Consider the following 17,194-nt stretch of genomic DNA (forward strand, 5'->3'; position numbering starts at 1 on the left):
TGAGAGAGCTAATAAAGCTATAACTATAATGCAATATTTGAAATCGTTTACTATTCTGATATAAAATGAACTAAAGATTTTTTGATCAAGACAGGATGAAATGATACAATGGAACCTGTAATGTTCATTGGGGTAGTAAGATTTTTTTTTATACAATTGTGTATCTTAAGATTTACTATATGCATAAAAAGCTTACTTCCCAGATGAACATTACAGGTTCCTTATATTATTTCAGCCTATCCATATTGTGGCCGTTTACATTGTTATTATCATCAATATGCAATGCTTGCAAATTTTTGTGTGAGGTGAATTATGAATAGTTAATATAAATTTAAGCTCGTATGTGGTGGATTTTATATTAACAAATTTATCAAAGCAGTACTATATACCCATTACCTCTTTAAAAAACTGGTATTTTTCCCTCCCATATTTCCATGAATTTACTAAGCTTGTCCACTTCTGTTTTATATATTCATCTCTTTTTGATGATTTGCTCTATAATCACTTTGTCTCAACTGCAGTTATTCATAATGAAAGCCATTCTACTTATAAAATTCAGCTGCCCACTGAATTCACATTTTTTTTTTTTTTAGTGCATTAATGTTCTTACTACATGGTAAATCAAAATTCATATACATTATTTTTGTAACATATTTTGCATTTAATAAGGGACATGCACATTCATGTCATTCCAATTTATTTAAACTTCCCGAGGATGGAGTATTTCTTAAATGACAACTATTTCACTATTTTTTCAGAAACCTCTGAAAAAACAGTGAAGGTTTGCTTAGCTCTTGATCAATAGTTGTAGTTAAATGCTGTTGCACAAAAATGCAAGCAAGATAAAGTATGAAACATGCTTGTGATTAGGAGATATTGAAAATTAATCACTGCATAACTATTTTTAAATGTTAGATTCTTAGTTATTATACATGAAATAATGCCACAGGGAGTAAGATTTAAGTGGTGATAAGGCAAACTATCTCCTTAAATTTTTTTTTCCCCTCACAAAATGTAAATTAAATGACACCATTGTGCATTCCTCTTGTAATCAACTACTTTATTATTAAAAATAAAAGAAACTCCATAAATATGTATTCACTATAGTGTGCCAGAAAAGAGTGGTGGGTGACAATGCAAAACTAAGAATTTTATCCCTATATTACAGACAGTCATGTGTTATCATCTGGAGGGTGATAAAAGAACTAAAGTTACAGATTTTATAGTATGTTTAGTGTAAGAAAAGATTTGGGAATTTCAGTAATATCCTTTAAGTATATTAGTTAAAGTGAACAAATACAGAATTTAAATAGACAAAATGAACCCTTCTTAGTATATATTGGGTGTCTGCTTGCACGAAAATTCCCATATAAAATAGTGTATCACTGTGAATTTTAGTGTTTTGCACCAACCTTGCGTGGAAATAAAAACAAAGGAAACTGGACTTTTAATAACTGAGTTTATAATAAATTATAATAACCTGTATTTACAATAAATTTAACTTTACGATAAACTATACATATAAAATATTAAAATCTGCTACATTATGAACGATAAAATGCATTAAAATATACTAAGTTAAAAGCGATAAAAAACCATAGCTTTCAAAGGCTCCAGCCTTCTTCTTCAGCGGTAGAAGAAGGCTGGAGCCTTTGAAAGCTATGGTTTTTTATCGCTTTTAACTTAGTATATTTTAATGCATTTTATCGTTCATAATGTAGCAGATTTTAATATTTTATATGTATAGTTTATCGTAAAGTTATTGTAAATACAGGTTATTATAATTTATTATAAACTCAGTTATTAAAAGTCCAGTTTCCTTTGTTTTTATTTCCACACAAGGTTGGTGCAAAACACTAAAATTCACAGTATGAATATACCCAACCTCAGAGGCCTGTTTGAAGAGTGTATCACTGTCTTTAAAAAAACTGGCTCACAGAATTACAAATTTATCAAGTTGCTGGGTGGCTGCATAATTTCCAGTACATGTTACAGCACAATCCCAGGGGCTCACATCTAGGGTCCTGAGCTGGATATCATTTTTCTTTCTCAGGGTACTAAATTTTTTTTTTTTTTTTTTGGCTGGTGCACCATATGGCTAATAATAATAATAACATTTCACATAGTTTTTGCTTGTTCCAAAGAAAGTTGATTAAGTTAAGAATTAAAAAAAAAAAAATTCTTTACATTAAAGTGGAAGAGCCACTCAAAAATTGAAGTTATATAGAAATGGATCTCCACTATGCAGTGTTAGATGATTATTCTACATTGTGTGTACAGTAATATTCCTATTTACAAACTGTTTCACTGTGATGTATATCAACACTGGTATACATTCCTCCCAAGGTTTTTAAGCTGTCGCCCAAATTAAAATATGAAATTATTTTAAGCCTAACTATAGATAAGGACACATCTAATTTTAAACCATTGTCACTCTAAATGAACAAAGTCGTCGTAGTAGTTTGAAGGAAACTTTTTTATATAAATCACAAATGTGTATAGTCCATCCAGTATATTCGGTGTTTACTTAATCTGTATGCTCTTGAACTGTCCTAATTTAATTGATTAAAAGAGAAAAAATGTTAATACCAATATTTGTTAAATCATTATAACAAGATTTTTGCAATCTGCATATAGGAACAATAACCTGGCCTCAGAATAGTTTAAATGGAAAACTTAAGAGTGCTTTTTATTGTCCATGACTTGTCATCCAGAAAATGGAGGTCAAAAGGTTTCTGCTGTGGACAAAATTATGCCACCTTCAGTAGTCAGTTAATCACTTTGCCATATAATGCAATGGAAGCTATTTGATACTGAATGTCCATGCTATATGAATAAGCACAATTTTTATATAACTCCACTCTGATTTAGTGAGAAGTAGAAGCATATAATGCCTGGAAACTTTTAACCAAAAGCACAAGGAGATACTGTGCTAAATGTAAAAGCTATATACAGGGTATACTGCAGGCTATTTTTGGCTAAGCAGAAAGTTACTTGTCTGAGTTAATTCCTCTGTGAATTACTGTGTAGAAAAGCAGGCTGTCAAGTTAGTCTCTAGGTTGCCCCTGCTAAAATTTAAACAAAAGGGTAAATAACAGCCCAAGGATATTTCTGTGGGTGGGGGGTAAACATTTCACCAGTAGTCAAAATTAGCAGATGTGTGATTTTTCTGATTTTGAGTCCCTAGGAAGATATCTTACATTAACTTTAAAAGGTGCTTCTAGATTTCTTTTGGCAGCAGATAAAGGACAGAGGGTGGTTCCCAAGGAAACAAGTAGAAGCAATAAATCAGGAAGAGACTGACAGAAAGAAAACTCTGTGGGAATATCTGCAGAAACTGAACACATGGCTGGAGTAGAAGGAACTTGTGAGTAAACGATAATTAACCCAACAATTTTTATATACGTGTCCTCCACGTTCCTTTCAAGTTTCATTGTCAATTCCTCTACTTGCATTTTAATGGTCTATAATTATTTGCTGCAATAATATGTTTCATCTAAGAACGCACAGTGACTAGTTCCCCTGACAATACTACCAGTCTTCTTACTTCCACTGCCTTAGTACGTGTGTAGAAGCTGAGCTTATGTTAACTCATAAATAAATCGAGTTTCAAAAACTGTACTTTAAAAATTCAAGGGGGGGGAAACTACCCTGAGCCTACATATTCAAGTAACTCACTTCTGAAAGGGTAAGAAAATACACATAAACATCTACATCCTTGCAGTGCTAATATATGTAACCACTTTCACAGGATCATATAATTCATGCTACAAAGGTGTCTGTATACTATGCATGTTCCCAGACTGTTTTGCAGGATAAAAAACCTGGGGAAAAACTTTATCTTCACTTCAAAAGGCTCAGAGTTCCTTTCATTGTTGATGAAATTCAGAACAGGACATTGTAACGGGTCCAAATTTGATCATCTACTGATAAGATCTAGAAAAAAAAATACACTTCCATTTCACCCCTCCGTTCGTTCGAAATACCTGTCCAGCTGAGCCTTAAATTTATTTAGGCTATCAACTTCCACAATAAGGGATGGAAGTTGATAGCCTAAATAAATTTAAGGCTCAGCTGGACAGGTATTTCGAACGAACGGAGGGGTGAAATGGAAGTGTTTTTTTTTTTTTTTTTTTTTTTTTTGGCTGATGCTGCATAAGCTTGCTTTCTTGCATCATATGCTAATTTCAAATAAGACTGAATATGCTATCCCCAAAGGCATTTTATTTCTATTCTTATCACAGCACAGGAAGAAGCTAATGTTTAATGGGAAACAATGCAAAAATTGAAAGGATGGACAAAAGCAACTACTGCAATCTTAATTCTGTATCATTTGTTATTCTTACTCTAGTATTTGTAAGTTTCATATCATTTGCATTAACTGAATATTTTCCCTCCCTTCTACCTATTAACAACAATAATAATGATTAAGAAGGGAGAAAGACAATTTAAAATTGTTCATGCTATAATAGAACTTTTAAGATATTTATTACATGCCAAGATAAACTGGGTTGTTGTCTAATTGTTATTAGGACAATTTTATTGTGCTTTCTTCCAGTAATAAATGTAAAAAGGGCCTGAAGTGAAGTGCACTACATAAAAAAGGAAGAATGACTTCTCCATGGAAAAATACAGTAATGAAAGGGTAAAAGATAGTGAGACAACAAATATTTATAGTTCATTCAAGTTTTTTTTTTTTTTTTTGTCCTCTCCTTTTTCCCATTATATATGAGGTCAGCGTTTTTACTGTTTTGGCATGAAATCTTTTTACGGCCAGATGCCCTTCCTGATGCCAACCCTTACCCTTTATCCGGGCTGGGGATATGCGGTGGTCATTCCCTGACCTTTCCACATCCTCTGTATTTGGTGGTCACAGGCTCGAACCCTGGTCTAATCAGGAAGCGTGTGCTACGCACTGCTGCTCCTGTCCACCTGGCTACGGAGGTGCCATCACTTTAGAACTTTCAAGTGATGAATTAATTTTCACATTTCTTCTATGTGTGTTTCCACTGACTGAAAGCTGTATTTATTTTGGCTACTTGTTATTAATAAATTCCTGTGGAAGTAAAATGTATATTTAAAAAAAAAAAAAAGTTAGATGATTAAGACTATAATAAATCACTGATGTGATTATTTATTCAGGTACCGATATTAACACTGGTTTATACTCAACATGACCAGCAGGTGGTCAGAGGAGTTTACAATAAATCATTAGTTGTATTTAGCAGTCATGGGCTTGAACCACAGTCCGGCCCACTCAAATAGCATGTGCATTGCACTCTTGCTAAGAGACCATTGCTTTCATGTCCCAATTCTGAAATAAATAATTTACTTTCACTGCATTATCTGGGCCAGTATTCATAAACTCTAATTTGAGAGGTTAGTCATAAAAATTTAAATATTTAGAACTTTCTTGGAATAGTTGGTGTAGCCATTTTTTTTTTTTTTTTGATTGATCAAACAAAAATTTCTATTAGAAATGAATTCTAATAATATGTTAGACAAGAAATGGTGTATATTGAAACAAGCTGGAAAGAAAGCTTTACAGAAAACATTACCCAACCAATTTTGATTACGTTTCAAAATCATTATGGATATTATTGTTAAGTCTAGAGAAAGGAAAGAAAAGGATGAAAGAAATTATATCAATTTAATTTAAAAATAAAGCACTGTTTTTACATAACTAGTTCTTACAATCACCTTATTCTTTCTTTTCTCTAGACTTGACAAGGATTTTTAAATGGTTAAGTTATTGGAACATTTTCTTTCTAGCTTTCTTCAATATACATGATGACTTTTTACCTATAAAAAAAATTTGTGGGTGCACTGTTCAACTTATTAGAATTAATTAATCTCCCCCCCAAATCAGCTAATTAATCTTTTTTGTATGCATGAATTATTTTCTGCTGAAGGAACTACAGCCCAGTGTGCACTGTATAATTTCCTTCAAAATATGTACATTAAAAAACTACTAATAAATGTCAGTGTAGTAAAGACCATTCTACCATCATTAAACATAAAAGTTGTTAAAAAATGTGACACAAAGGTTAAATGGCATTTGCTGTTTGCACACTGTAAAGGAATAAAAGCCTCAAAATAGTTGAGCAAAAATAAAAGTCTAAAATATTATATACAAATAGAAAACTTATATACAGTAAATAGATATTTCTAATTGCCAATACATACATCTTATCTTTTCTCTATGGAAAATTTTTTTATAAATAATCCTGTAAACTTTCTAGTATGTTGAAGAATTAACATAACAATTCCATGATATGCATAATGTAAACCTTGTGAGGACATTTGCACCACAAAATTTTTATTAAGATGGTACACTTGTGCTGTGACTCTCCCCATAAGCCAGACAGTTAGAATATCACTAAAGGAAAATAATCTTTAAATGTGATTATGATCTGGGAATTTATATTTGATTGGGTGCTGTCAGCTAGTGCAATAAACAGATTTCCTGGGTGGTTAAGGTTGATAATATGTATAGGCTTTTTTGGCTGATCCTAACTTGCATTTTTTGGTCAAAAACATAATTAGTTAAATAACATGAATTTTCCCCTTGCCTACATATATACTGCCAATTAAATAGTTTTTACATTCTAATATTGAGCACACAATGTTTGTTACAAAATGCAATCTCATGTTGTAAAGCAAATAATGACCAGTCACCTTAGTATTGCACTGTTTGATTGGAGAAGTGTAATGCTATTTATTTCTCACATGGAACAGTGCTGGTTTAATGCCAAAGCAACTAAGGATGATATACTTCACAAGTTGCCTCTGTAGCATACTGTCTTCTTTCAGCAATATCTATAAAACTACAGCCACTGCCAAAATTGACAGGAAAAAAAGATGATTATTTGTCTTTGCATCTATGTCCAAGGAATAGTGCTGGAAACTGAAATTCACACTTCTTTTCTAAGGTGTAAGAAAACCCAAAAATACAGTAATGGCAGAAAAATAAATTTTCCCACTGATGGTTAACAACAAAATAATTCCATCTTTTCTTCTTGGATGATACCTCGAAAAGCGAAAGCTATCATACCAGTTGTTTATACTCTTCTTCCCAGTAAGAAATATATAATATTGCTGAATGCAATTTCCACTTCAGTTAGGCTTTATAGATGAAATAAGACTGCACATCTGAATGTGCTCTGTATTAGTTTATTTGTGGTTACACAAGGTCAATGATAGATGACATCTTATTGAAAAATTATTCAAATTTTATGACTATCTTATAGAATAGAAGAATGCCATGGAAAAGGAAAGGACATCACAACAACTAAGGTGGAACCACTAATTCATAATAAATTATGTCAGGATTGTCCTTTACGTATGTAGTGAAATCCTTGAAATGGAATATAATGAAAATGAGAAACAGTACAAAACCACCTTCATTAAATATCATGAGAAAATAGAACTCAACACGAATTCCATAATAGCTTGGAACAGATAATTATTGCAGTTTAATAAATGTTTTGTTACAACTATTCTACTTAAGGTAAAATACATTTATACCTAAGCACAATTTTTTTTTTTTTTTAATACATGTGATTACTGGTATTCCTTTCAGTGTGAAAGTCAGGCAAATATTTCATTAGACACAAGTCACTTGTTCAAGGTAAATGGTGCAAGTGTCCTCACCCTTAATGAACATGCACTGTATTTTAAAAAAGTTCTACCCAAGTTATTTTTAATCACAAATGTGAACAGCAATTCATAACTGAAACCAAAAGAATACTACAGAATTTCTAAAATGTAATATTAAAAGTTTGACTTTAAATGACAAGATCATACATTTTTTTTTTTTTTTTTGATATGTGCTTAATTTTACAGGGCAGTCCTTCTTTTACAAACATTTAATACCCAGACTGGTTAAATTATTTAGGAGGAAATCTCAGAAATCGATGATATGGAAAATACCTACAAACTGTTCAACAGCTACACTCTAGTGCATCTTGGATGCATGCAGTATCAATTACAATTCCTGTAACATGACCATGCACAAGCAAGTTGGGGAATAGAAAGGCAGTCATGGCTTGTTCAAAGGGCAAACCTGCATTATTCCTAGCAATGTGTGTAAATGCAATAATACCATATGTTCATACTGATGCAGTAAGGGTTTATAATAAAAAGGCATGCATAACTGACTATTGTTTGTCATTCTACAGTAGTATCATAGGGCTGCAGGAGACTTGCAGATGCAATGAAGGTGTGACACATTTTTTTACTAGAAATATCATCTATGGTTATTAAATCTGGGAATGTGGAGAGTTTTATGTTGAGCTCACTATCATCAGTATTCTTTTAGGCAATAGTGTAAGGTATTGCACCTGGGGAACAGTAACCCCAAAATAACTTATATACACTTGGCAGAGTTGAACTAAAGCTGGTAGTGGAGGAAAGAGACTTGGGTATTACAATACAGTCAAACATGAAGTTCTCCAAGCATTGCAGACTGGTTGCAGGGAAGGCCCATGGTGTCCTATCAATGATTTATCAAACAATTGCTAGTATAGATAAGGACGTCATAATCCCATTATATAAGGCTATTATATAGTGTTAGACCACACCTAAAGAAAGACATTGCGCTTCTTGAAAGGGTCCAAAGCCGGGTAACTTGCTTGGTGAGATTGGTATGAGGAAAGACTTTGAATATGTGAATTTCAGAGATTGGAAGAAACTAGGCACCTTAGAGGAGACTTCATTGAGGTGTTTAAGGCTCTGAGAGGCATAAGTAAAATGAATGAGGACGAAAAGGTCATGGTTATATAACAAGGATTCTATAACAAGGGGCCATAATTTCAAGTAAGGGGGGGGATTTTAGACTGGATTGCAGGAAGTTTTATTTTAGCCAGCAAGTTATAAATTACTGGAATAAATTACCTAGGTGGTAGAGGCTGACAGTTTGGGGAAATTCAAAGGTTAGCTGGATAATTACTTAAGGGAGGAGGGAAACACATAGGTAGTCTATTTCCTTATTTTTTTTTTTTTTTGTGCTGGTGCAGCATAAGCCATAGGCTTCCTTGCACCATGTGGCCATTACTAATAATTTTCCTCTCCCAGTTTTCTTAAAAGAAACAGCTAGGGTTGCTGATTCCTTCCCCCCACCAAGCAAAAAGGAGTTGCTAACACCTGATTCCACCTATTGTCAACAGAATTCAAGCAAATTCTTAGAGTGCCCAACCACTACCTCCTCAGTATCAGTGGTTAGAACAATAACAGACTTATGGGAAGGTCAATTCCTAGCTACTGGAGAACACAGCACCAAGTGATGCTGTTGTGTTGTTGATTGATCTAATAAAGGAAAGTCATCCTCGCCAGCAACTTCCATATGTTGGCACATCAGTACTAGACAACTTTAGAGTTACCAGGCAACCTTCGTCCAATAAGAAGCCAGCTCTTATGTTGACCTTAAATTAAAAGGAAAATTAGTGTTTTTTTTTTTCTTTTTAATCGTCATGACAAAGGTCTCCAAGCAGGGGTGGAGGATGACTAGTAACTAGTATATATTCAATGGGTTTTTTTTTTAGGTGTGTTAGCATAAATGGGTAACGAGCCTTATTGTCTTCACCACGTCCATCCATCTGTATGTAATAATTCAACTTCTAGTAGATGGAATTTTATATTTGGCTGTTTTAGAAAGATCTGTTGAGCCACCCCAAATTTTGTTAAACAGAAATTCTGTTCCCCCATACCTAGCTCTTCATGAAATGAAATGTGCTCAGTTTGCACATAAGTCACTAGTTTCTGCTTTTTTTTTTTTTTTTTTTTTTGTTATTAGTTTACTTATTGTATTATATTTTTCAATTGTTATTAAAATCCGGGAGAAATAAGTAAACAACTGTAGTACAGTGTCACTGCATTATGAAATGCACTGATTATACTACAGTTGTCTAATTTATAGAATCACAGAGCCTGGAATACATGATGCATTTCATGCAGTGGTGGTTATAAAGTATTACAAAATAAGAGTGAATATTTTACATTGAGGTATGTGAAGTGAAAATAATTATTTATATATAATGTATACAGTGCATTACATTTTTATGCTGTTAAATGTCAAAGTATGTTTCTTCTAATTGCCTATGTAGAAACATGACCTGCATATCCAAGATTTTTAATTAAATTGTTTCTTCTTTTTGTGCTCTCAAAATTATGGCGTCTATGGCACTAAATACTACAATCTAGTTTAGTGAACAGTTCACAGGCCTTTTCCCAACCTGTCACTCTTATGTTTGAAACATCATGAGTCTCCGAGATTTCATCCTAGATAGAGGCTTTACTTCTCTACAATTATCAAAGTTTCTGTTAACCAGTAACAAATGACTTGACAAACACAGGCAACATTCACTATTTCCAGAATGTATACAAGGATTATTTATAACGCACATATCTAGTGCTTGAGTCCACAAACAATGATAATTGTTCAAACCTTATTCTGTTAATATATAACAAAGAAATTCCCTTAAAAACACTAAAAAAGTTATCACATATACCAACATACTTGTATATAACATATACATTTAACACTTATTCTAAATAACGATTTACAAAATATGATACATGAGCAAAAGCTGTTTAGTGTTCTTTGGCTGAATTTCATTAAAACGATAAAAAAAAAATAGGAATTGAAATTTCAAATTTACATAAATTCTATACATCAAGAAAAGCTATTAGCAAAATCTACATTGCAACCTTATATACTATATCAAAAATAAATGAAAAAAAAAAACACTTCACAAAAATTGCATGACTAGTAAGAACTCTTAAATACTATACTACTACTTCATATCAGGTGAACAAATTTCTTATGTTACAGTGAGATGGGATCAGCTGACTTAACATACCAAGGTAGGCAAATACTCACACTTGTACTTTACAATAACAATATTTGCGAAGATGGGGATATGTTTTATATATACAATGAGGCTGGCTACCATACATATTAACACGGCTTATTTCTGGTTCTCTTACCTGAAATGTACCCTTGATGTTATTATATTTAACAGAAGCTTCATAGATGGCACCACTAGGAAATGCATAAAACTGTACTTGATAAATGATTTCAGAAATGTGGGTATCATCACTGAAATCTCCAATAAATCCATCTTTATCAGCATTTTTTTTGTACTTCAAGAGATCCTTATTTGGAAGCAACTTTTCAGCTCTTGTTACCTTATCTAGCACCAAACGAACACACTGGGCACTCTGTGATTTTGTAATTTCATTAATAAATTCAATTACTGCTTGAGCAGCTTCAAGGGCCAATGAGTTACTTGGTGACACCTCTTCCCATGATAAACATGTACACCAATGTGATTCAACTGCAGCATGTTTACAGGTTCTCTGGTTGGTGGGGAAAAAAAAAATACATGTAAGAAGATACCAATAATGAAATGCATCTTTTAGGTTATCACATAGCTTTTAACACTCAAATTGATAGTCACTGACATGAATAGCTCAAATCATAATAAAGGCCCAAGGGTCAGATGTCAGAATTAAGTTCATACAACTCACTGTAAATGTTAATTAATCATTGAAAACTAGCTCAAATCATAATAGCAGCCCGGTGGTCAGGTACCACAATATAGGGTATACAGGGTGATTCTAAATTCATACAACTCAAATTGTAATGTGTTAATTTATCACTGAAAACTTACTCATTCTACTAACTACTACAGCAGCAGCATGTAACGATCATCCACAATTGTCATATGATAACTAGTAGCATTTTGTTTACAATGAGGGCAGTGCATGTTCACAATTGAACAGCAAGATCCCTGGATTTTTATCTTTTGGACTTCTTAAAAGGAGTGGTATACACTAACAACTTTCTTATATTTGATAGTATGAACCAGAGCTGTAATGGTTAATATGTTCTACGTTGATATCAATATTGATAAAATAATAAGAGAAGTTTCTTGCGGGGATTGCAACTCTTCATATCAAGTTTCTACGCATTTTGCTCTGAGTTTTTGTGTAAATCAACACACTGCTTCAGTTCATGCTTCTTGTTCAGCAGTGTCAGAATTAGCCTTTCATGCCGTTAAGGAAAAACATACTTTTTTATTTAATGAGGCCAAAATACTTAAGTGTCCAATGTAATTATACCAGACTATTAATTGCAGAAACTGTCGAAATTAAATTACATGAGAATTCTGTTAATGTTTGCCGGCCATTTCTAATCTCCGATTTGTGGGCTAAAGTGCATGTGCGAAGACAAATGATCCCTATTTAAGTTTCATGCTCACCCCTATTCAGTAATTTTCGTTCCTGTGATCATGACATACGGTCGAAAAGTGTTGTCAGCTTCAGGAAGGAAAATTGTTTTTGCAATTTTTTCATTAAATTTCTTTTAATTGTGTTCAATTGAGTTTTAATTATTTTTTACTGTAATGTAAGATTTGAGATTTTTTAAATTTAATTGCTGGAGAGTATCATACGGAAATGTTCTACGTATTATATTGAGGTAAACTTCTCTTATTATTTTTTTACAAATACTAACAACTTTCACATATTGGAAGAATTAAAAGTCAATACTGAATAAGAAATTTCAAGCATTGTAAAGAGAGCTTGTGCTTACACTTGGGGAAGATACATTCAACATTTACTGTGAAAATTCTATAGATTTTTTAAAGACATGCAATCACCCTGTAGAATTAAGCTTACTGGCAACCTAAAAACAGGCATATACATTAAAATTATTGCAACGGGGTGGACAGATAGTGATGTCCACAACGGGGAAAATGAGAATTTCACCATGGTTGGGTAGTACCATATTTCCATTTCATTTTTATTCTAAAAATGAAATGGAAATATGGTACAGTGCCATCTGGGTGGTGGTTGGTGCCCCTGATAATAAGTAACAATAGTCTCCAGCAATTAAATTTCTTTGCTGCATAAGAAAAGAGATAAATCAGAAATTATAGACCATTAGCATGTTGCTCCACATCTACAAGTTGTTCACAAGGGTCATCACTAACAGATTGGAAAGAATACCTGATGAGAATCAACCGAAGGAGCACGTTGGCTATAGGACAGGATTTTCATGGATCACCTTCACATAATATTGCAGCTAATGGAGAAAGCAAATAAATATAAAACACTATTATGCCTGGCATTTGTGGATTATGAAAAGGCATATGACTCCATACAGCATAAGGCAATGTTTCGGGCACTGGAAAGACAAGGCATACCCCATACATTATGATTTTGAAGAAAAAATACAGGGGGGGGGGTCTCTGGTATCTGAGTGCCAGCAGTTACAAGGATTTGAAAATTAAAGCTTTTTCCCCTTGAGGAAATTTACCAAGCACTTGAATATTTTTTGTAAGAACTATCTTCTTCATGATCACACAACAAAAGTTAAGCGCGAAGTTAAAGACAATGTTATGATGTCACAATTTTATCTGAAAAATACGGCAAAAAAAAACATGAACAACTCTGGATTCATTCTTTATTCGTGTAACTACAAGAAACTTTACTTAACCTTATATTGTGCAACATACAAAATAATTTTCTCATTTTTCAGTTCCTTCATTGATTTTTTACTACGTAAAAGTACATAATAAACATTACTATATATCAGTGTAGATATTCCATAGACGATGGAATATCAGTGTAGATATTCCATCGTCTATACATCGTCACCAGATATTCAAAGGCATCATTTCATCTGTATCTCATACTGTACTCATCCTTCACAATGAGTTGCCCTTGTATTGCACTACCTTGAATAAGTAATGCTTCACTAATAGAGAAGGCTATTGTTACTTATTCTCGGTGGGCACCAACCACCACCCAGATGGCACCATTTCAAAGCTAGTTGGCTTTTCACCCACCGATGAAGAGCCAACTAGCACTGAAACAGTGCCATCTGGGTGGTGGTTGGTGCCCCTGATAATAAGTAACAATAGTCTTCGATATTAATGAAGCATTACTTATTTGAGCTAGTGCAATACATGGGCAACTCGTTGTGAAGGATGAGCACAATATAAGATACAGTACACGTGAAATGATGCCTTTCACACTACGGTAATATTTCTTTAAAGAGTTGTCTATGGTGTATCTACACCGAAATTATATAGATATAGAATATTAAAATATTATGCCTTATTGCATTTAGTTTTGTCCCCATTTTAAGTGGAATTTTCTGGAACCAATTATCCTCGGATAATGAGGATCCCCTGTATATGAAAATGCTACCTCCTTTATTATACTAGACAAGAACAGCAGCAAATTTAAAATTGAGAAAGGAGTTTGACAAGGAGACACAATATCTCCAAAGTTGTTTACTGCTGCCTTGAGGAAGCTTTCAGATTAGACTAGTCACAAATAGGAGAGTATCTAAACCGTTTATGATTTGCAGATGACATTGTGATCCCAAAGAATTAGAGGAAAATCTTAGTTATGCAGAGTTAGTAAGGATTTCAGACTAAAGATGAATATGACTAAAACAAAAGTAATGATGAACAAGTATGCCACAGAAAGGGATATTATTATTATTAGCTACATGGTGCAAGGAAGCCTGAGGCTTATGCTGCACCAGCCAAAAAAAAATCCTGAGAGAGAGAATCAAAATTAGAAGGGAATCACCAAGAAAGAGAAGATTGAAGGAGCAGTAATTGAGAAGGCGGATTCGTATACTTATCTAGGACAGGTCATTAGCTGTAATAATGATAAATGGCTGGAAGTCAAGAGAAGAATAAATTTCAGATGGATAGCATTCAGGAAATATAGTCACATACTGAGGAGCAATATCCCAATTTGTCTAAAACATAAAATAATGAACCAATGTATACTCCCCACCATGACTTATGGTAGTGAAACTTGGGCACTCACCAAAAGAATGGAAGAGAAGCTGAAAACTACACATCGAAGAATGCAGCAAATTATATTAGTAATCGCACAGTTAGATAAGAGAAACACATGGATTAGGCAGCCACAAATAAAGGCTCAAAGACACGATGCCAGATGGGCTAAGAAAATAACAGAATGGTACCCAAGAGGAGCTAAAAGAAAACCCGGAAGACAATGGAAATGGACTGATCAAATTCACGAGTTTGTGGGCAGTAAATAGATGGCCATTGTACAAAACAAGAAACTGAAAAGTTGCTTGAGAGGTCTTCATCCTGCAGTGGATTGAAAACAGCCGATAATGATGAAAATATGAACAGTATGAAACTAGTTTGCTTTTCATCGGTGGATGGGCAGGTACCCTGGTATTGCAGGTGAAGAGTTACTTATTTGAGGTAGTGCAATACACTGGAAACTCGTGAAGGATCACTAGATATGGTGTATCTACATGGATATTATACAGAGAATAATGTTTATGATGTAGTTGTACATATTAGAAAATGATTTTATTAGATTAGCAAGGGCACATGATGCAAGAAAGCAAGCTTATATAGCATCAGCCAAAAAAAAAAAAAAAAAAAACGCTGGCTAAAGGCAAACTTCCGCACATCTACCCTACAACCGTCTTTCCTCAATTTGAATTTATGCCCTCTAAGGTGATTATTCTGAGCAACAGGAAGAATCCCATCAGCACTGGGCATGCTCAAACCATTCAAGGCTTTATACACCTCAATCAGATCACCTCGCAGATGCCTAGTGTCCAGATACTAATTTGAAAAACTTAAGCCTTTCTTCATAAGGCTTAAGTTCAATGGACCAAACGGTTCATAATGAACCGTTTGGTCCATTCACTAATCTTGTTGCCCTTCTCTATACTCGTTCCAACAGCTCTACATACTTCTTAAAATGAGGCCTCCAGACCTGTATACAGTACTCAAGGTGTGGCCTGACCATCGCCTTATACAAGGGATAATCACCTCCTTATCCCTGCTAAAAAAATTCCTGTATATCATTGACAAGACACCATGAGCTACTCTGCAAACCGTCTGCACTGCTCAGAAAAATTCATATCTGCCTGAACAAGTATCCCCAGGTCCTTTTCATTCTCTACCCCTGTCAGTGTGGTACCACAGAGTTGATACGTTACTCTGGGATTACTGCTTCCCATACGTAGTACTTTACATTTGTCAATGTTAAACTTCATTTGCCACCTGTCAGCCCATCTGCTCAACTTTTCTAGATCCTGTTGCAGCAGTTTACTGTCATTAGTGTCATTAACAACCCTGCCAACCTTCGTATCATCTGCAAACTTGGACATTAAGCCTGATATACCTTCATCAATATCATTTATAAATACAGAAAACAACAATGGACCCAACACTGAACCCTGAGGGACTCCATGAAGAGTAGTGTCCATTGATTACCACTCTCTGTCTTCTCCCACTCAACCATCCCTTTATCCATAGCAGCAATTTGCCTCCAATGCCACACAGCTCCAATTTGTGCAACAGTATCAAAAGCCTTTCTAAGATCCAAATATATGATATAAAAGTTATTCCTTGCATCCAGTTGCTTTGTGACCACATCATAGTATCCAATCAAATTTGTCAGACAAGACTTCCCCTAAACAAACCCATGCTGTTTCCAAGCTATAACTGAAGTCTTGTTTAGATGATCCTGCAGTGCTTCTGTAATCAGTGCCTCCATTGATTTCTCTGGAACAGAAGTTAAACTAACATGTCTATAATTACTTGTGTGGCTCTTTGATCCTCCTTTGTGAATTGGGGTCACATTTGCACATCTCCAGTCCATGGGTACCTCCCCTGAGTCCAAGGAAGCTCTCACGATTATGACTAAAGGTTTGCTTACTTCCTTTAATAACTGGATAGATCCCATCCACCCTAGGTGCCATTCACTGTCTCAGACCATCGTAGTCGCCTTTACAAAAGCAATAACCCTACTCTTTACCCCTGATGGTAGTTACCTCTTTGAGTAAATCCCACTTCAGCACACTGTGATCACTGCCACTTAGTGATTCCTCTATCTGCAGATTCTTAATGCATGAAGACTCACTACTGATAATCAAATCAAGAGTATTACTCCCTCTAGTTGCCTCCCGAACATGCTGATGTAGAAAACAATCATCCAATAAATCCACAAAAGTCTTGCTAGTGTGTGAGTGACCAACCCACAAATTCCAGTCAATATCCGGGAAATTAAAATCCCCCATTATAAGACTCTGATTTACTGGCCCACTCTATTTCCCTGTACAGTTTCTTATTATACTCATCAGCATCATTAGCCTATAGCACTCCTACTCTCACTT

General features: G+C 34.2%; 1 protein-coding gene across 2 annotated transcripts in view; it reads right to left on the reverse strand.

Moving 5' to 3' along the window:
* Nucleotides 1-10,825: 10,825 nt before the first annotated feature.
* The window catches only part of LOC150083135 (uncharacterized), a 122,744-nt gene continuing 116,375 nt past the window's right edge, over nucleotides 10,826-17,194 (reverse strand). For both annotated transcript variants that reach the window (XM_090377068.1, XM_090377067.1), the window contains one exon: nucleotides 10,826-11,358. In XM_090377068.1, coding sequence (XP_090233194.1) covers nucleotides 10,876-11,358 — 483 coding nt within the window. In that variant the 3' untranslated portion in view covers nucleotides 10,826-10,875. The remainder of the gene's footprint in view (nucleotides 11,359-17,194) is intronic.

This window comes from Mastigoproctus giganteus, chromosome 7 (genome assembly GCF_048544385.1).
Source record: "Mastigoproctus giganteus isolate SK-2022 chromosome 7, ASM4854438v1, whole genome shotgun sequence".
NCBI classification, from domain to species: Eukaryota; Metazoa; Arthropoda; class Arachnida; order Uropygi; family Thelyphonidae; genus Mastigoproctus; species Mastigoproctus giganteus.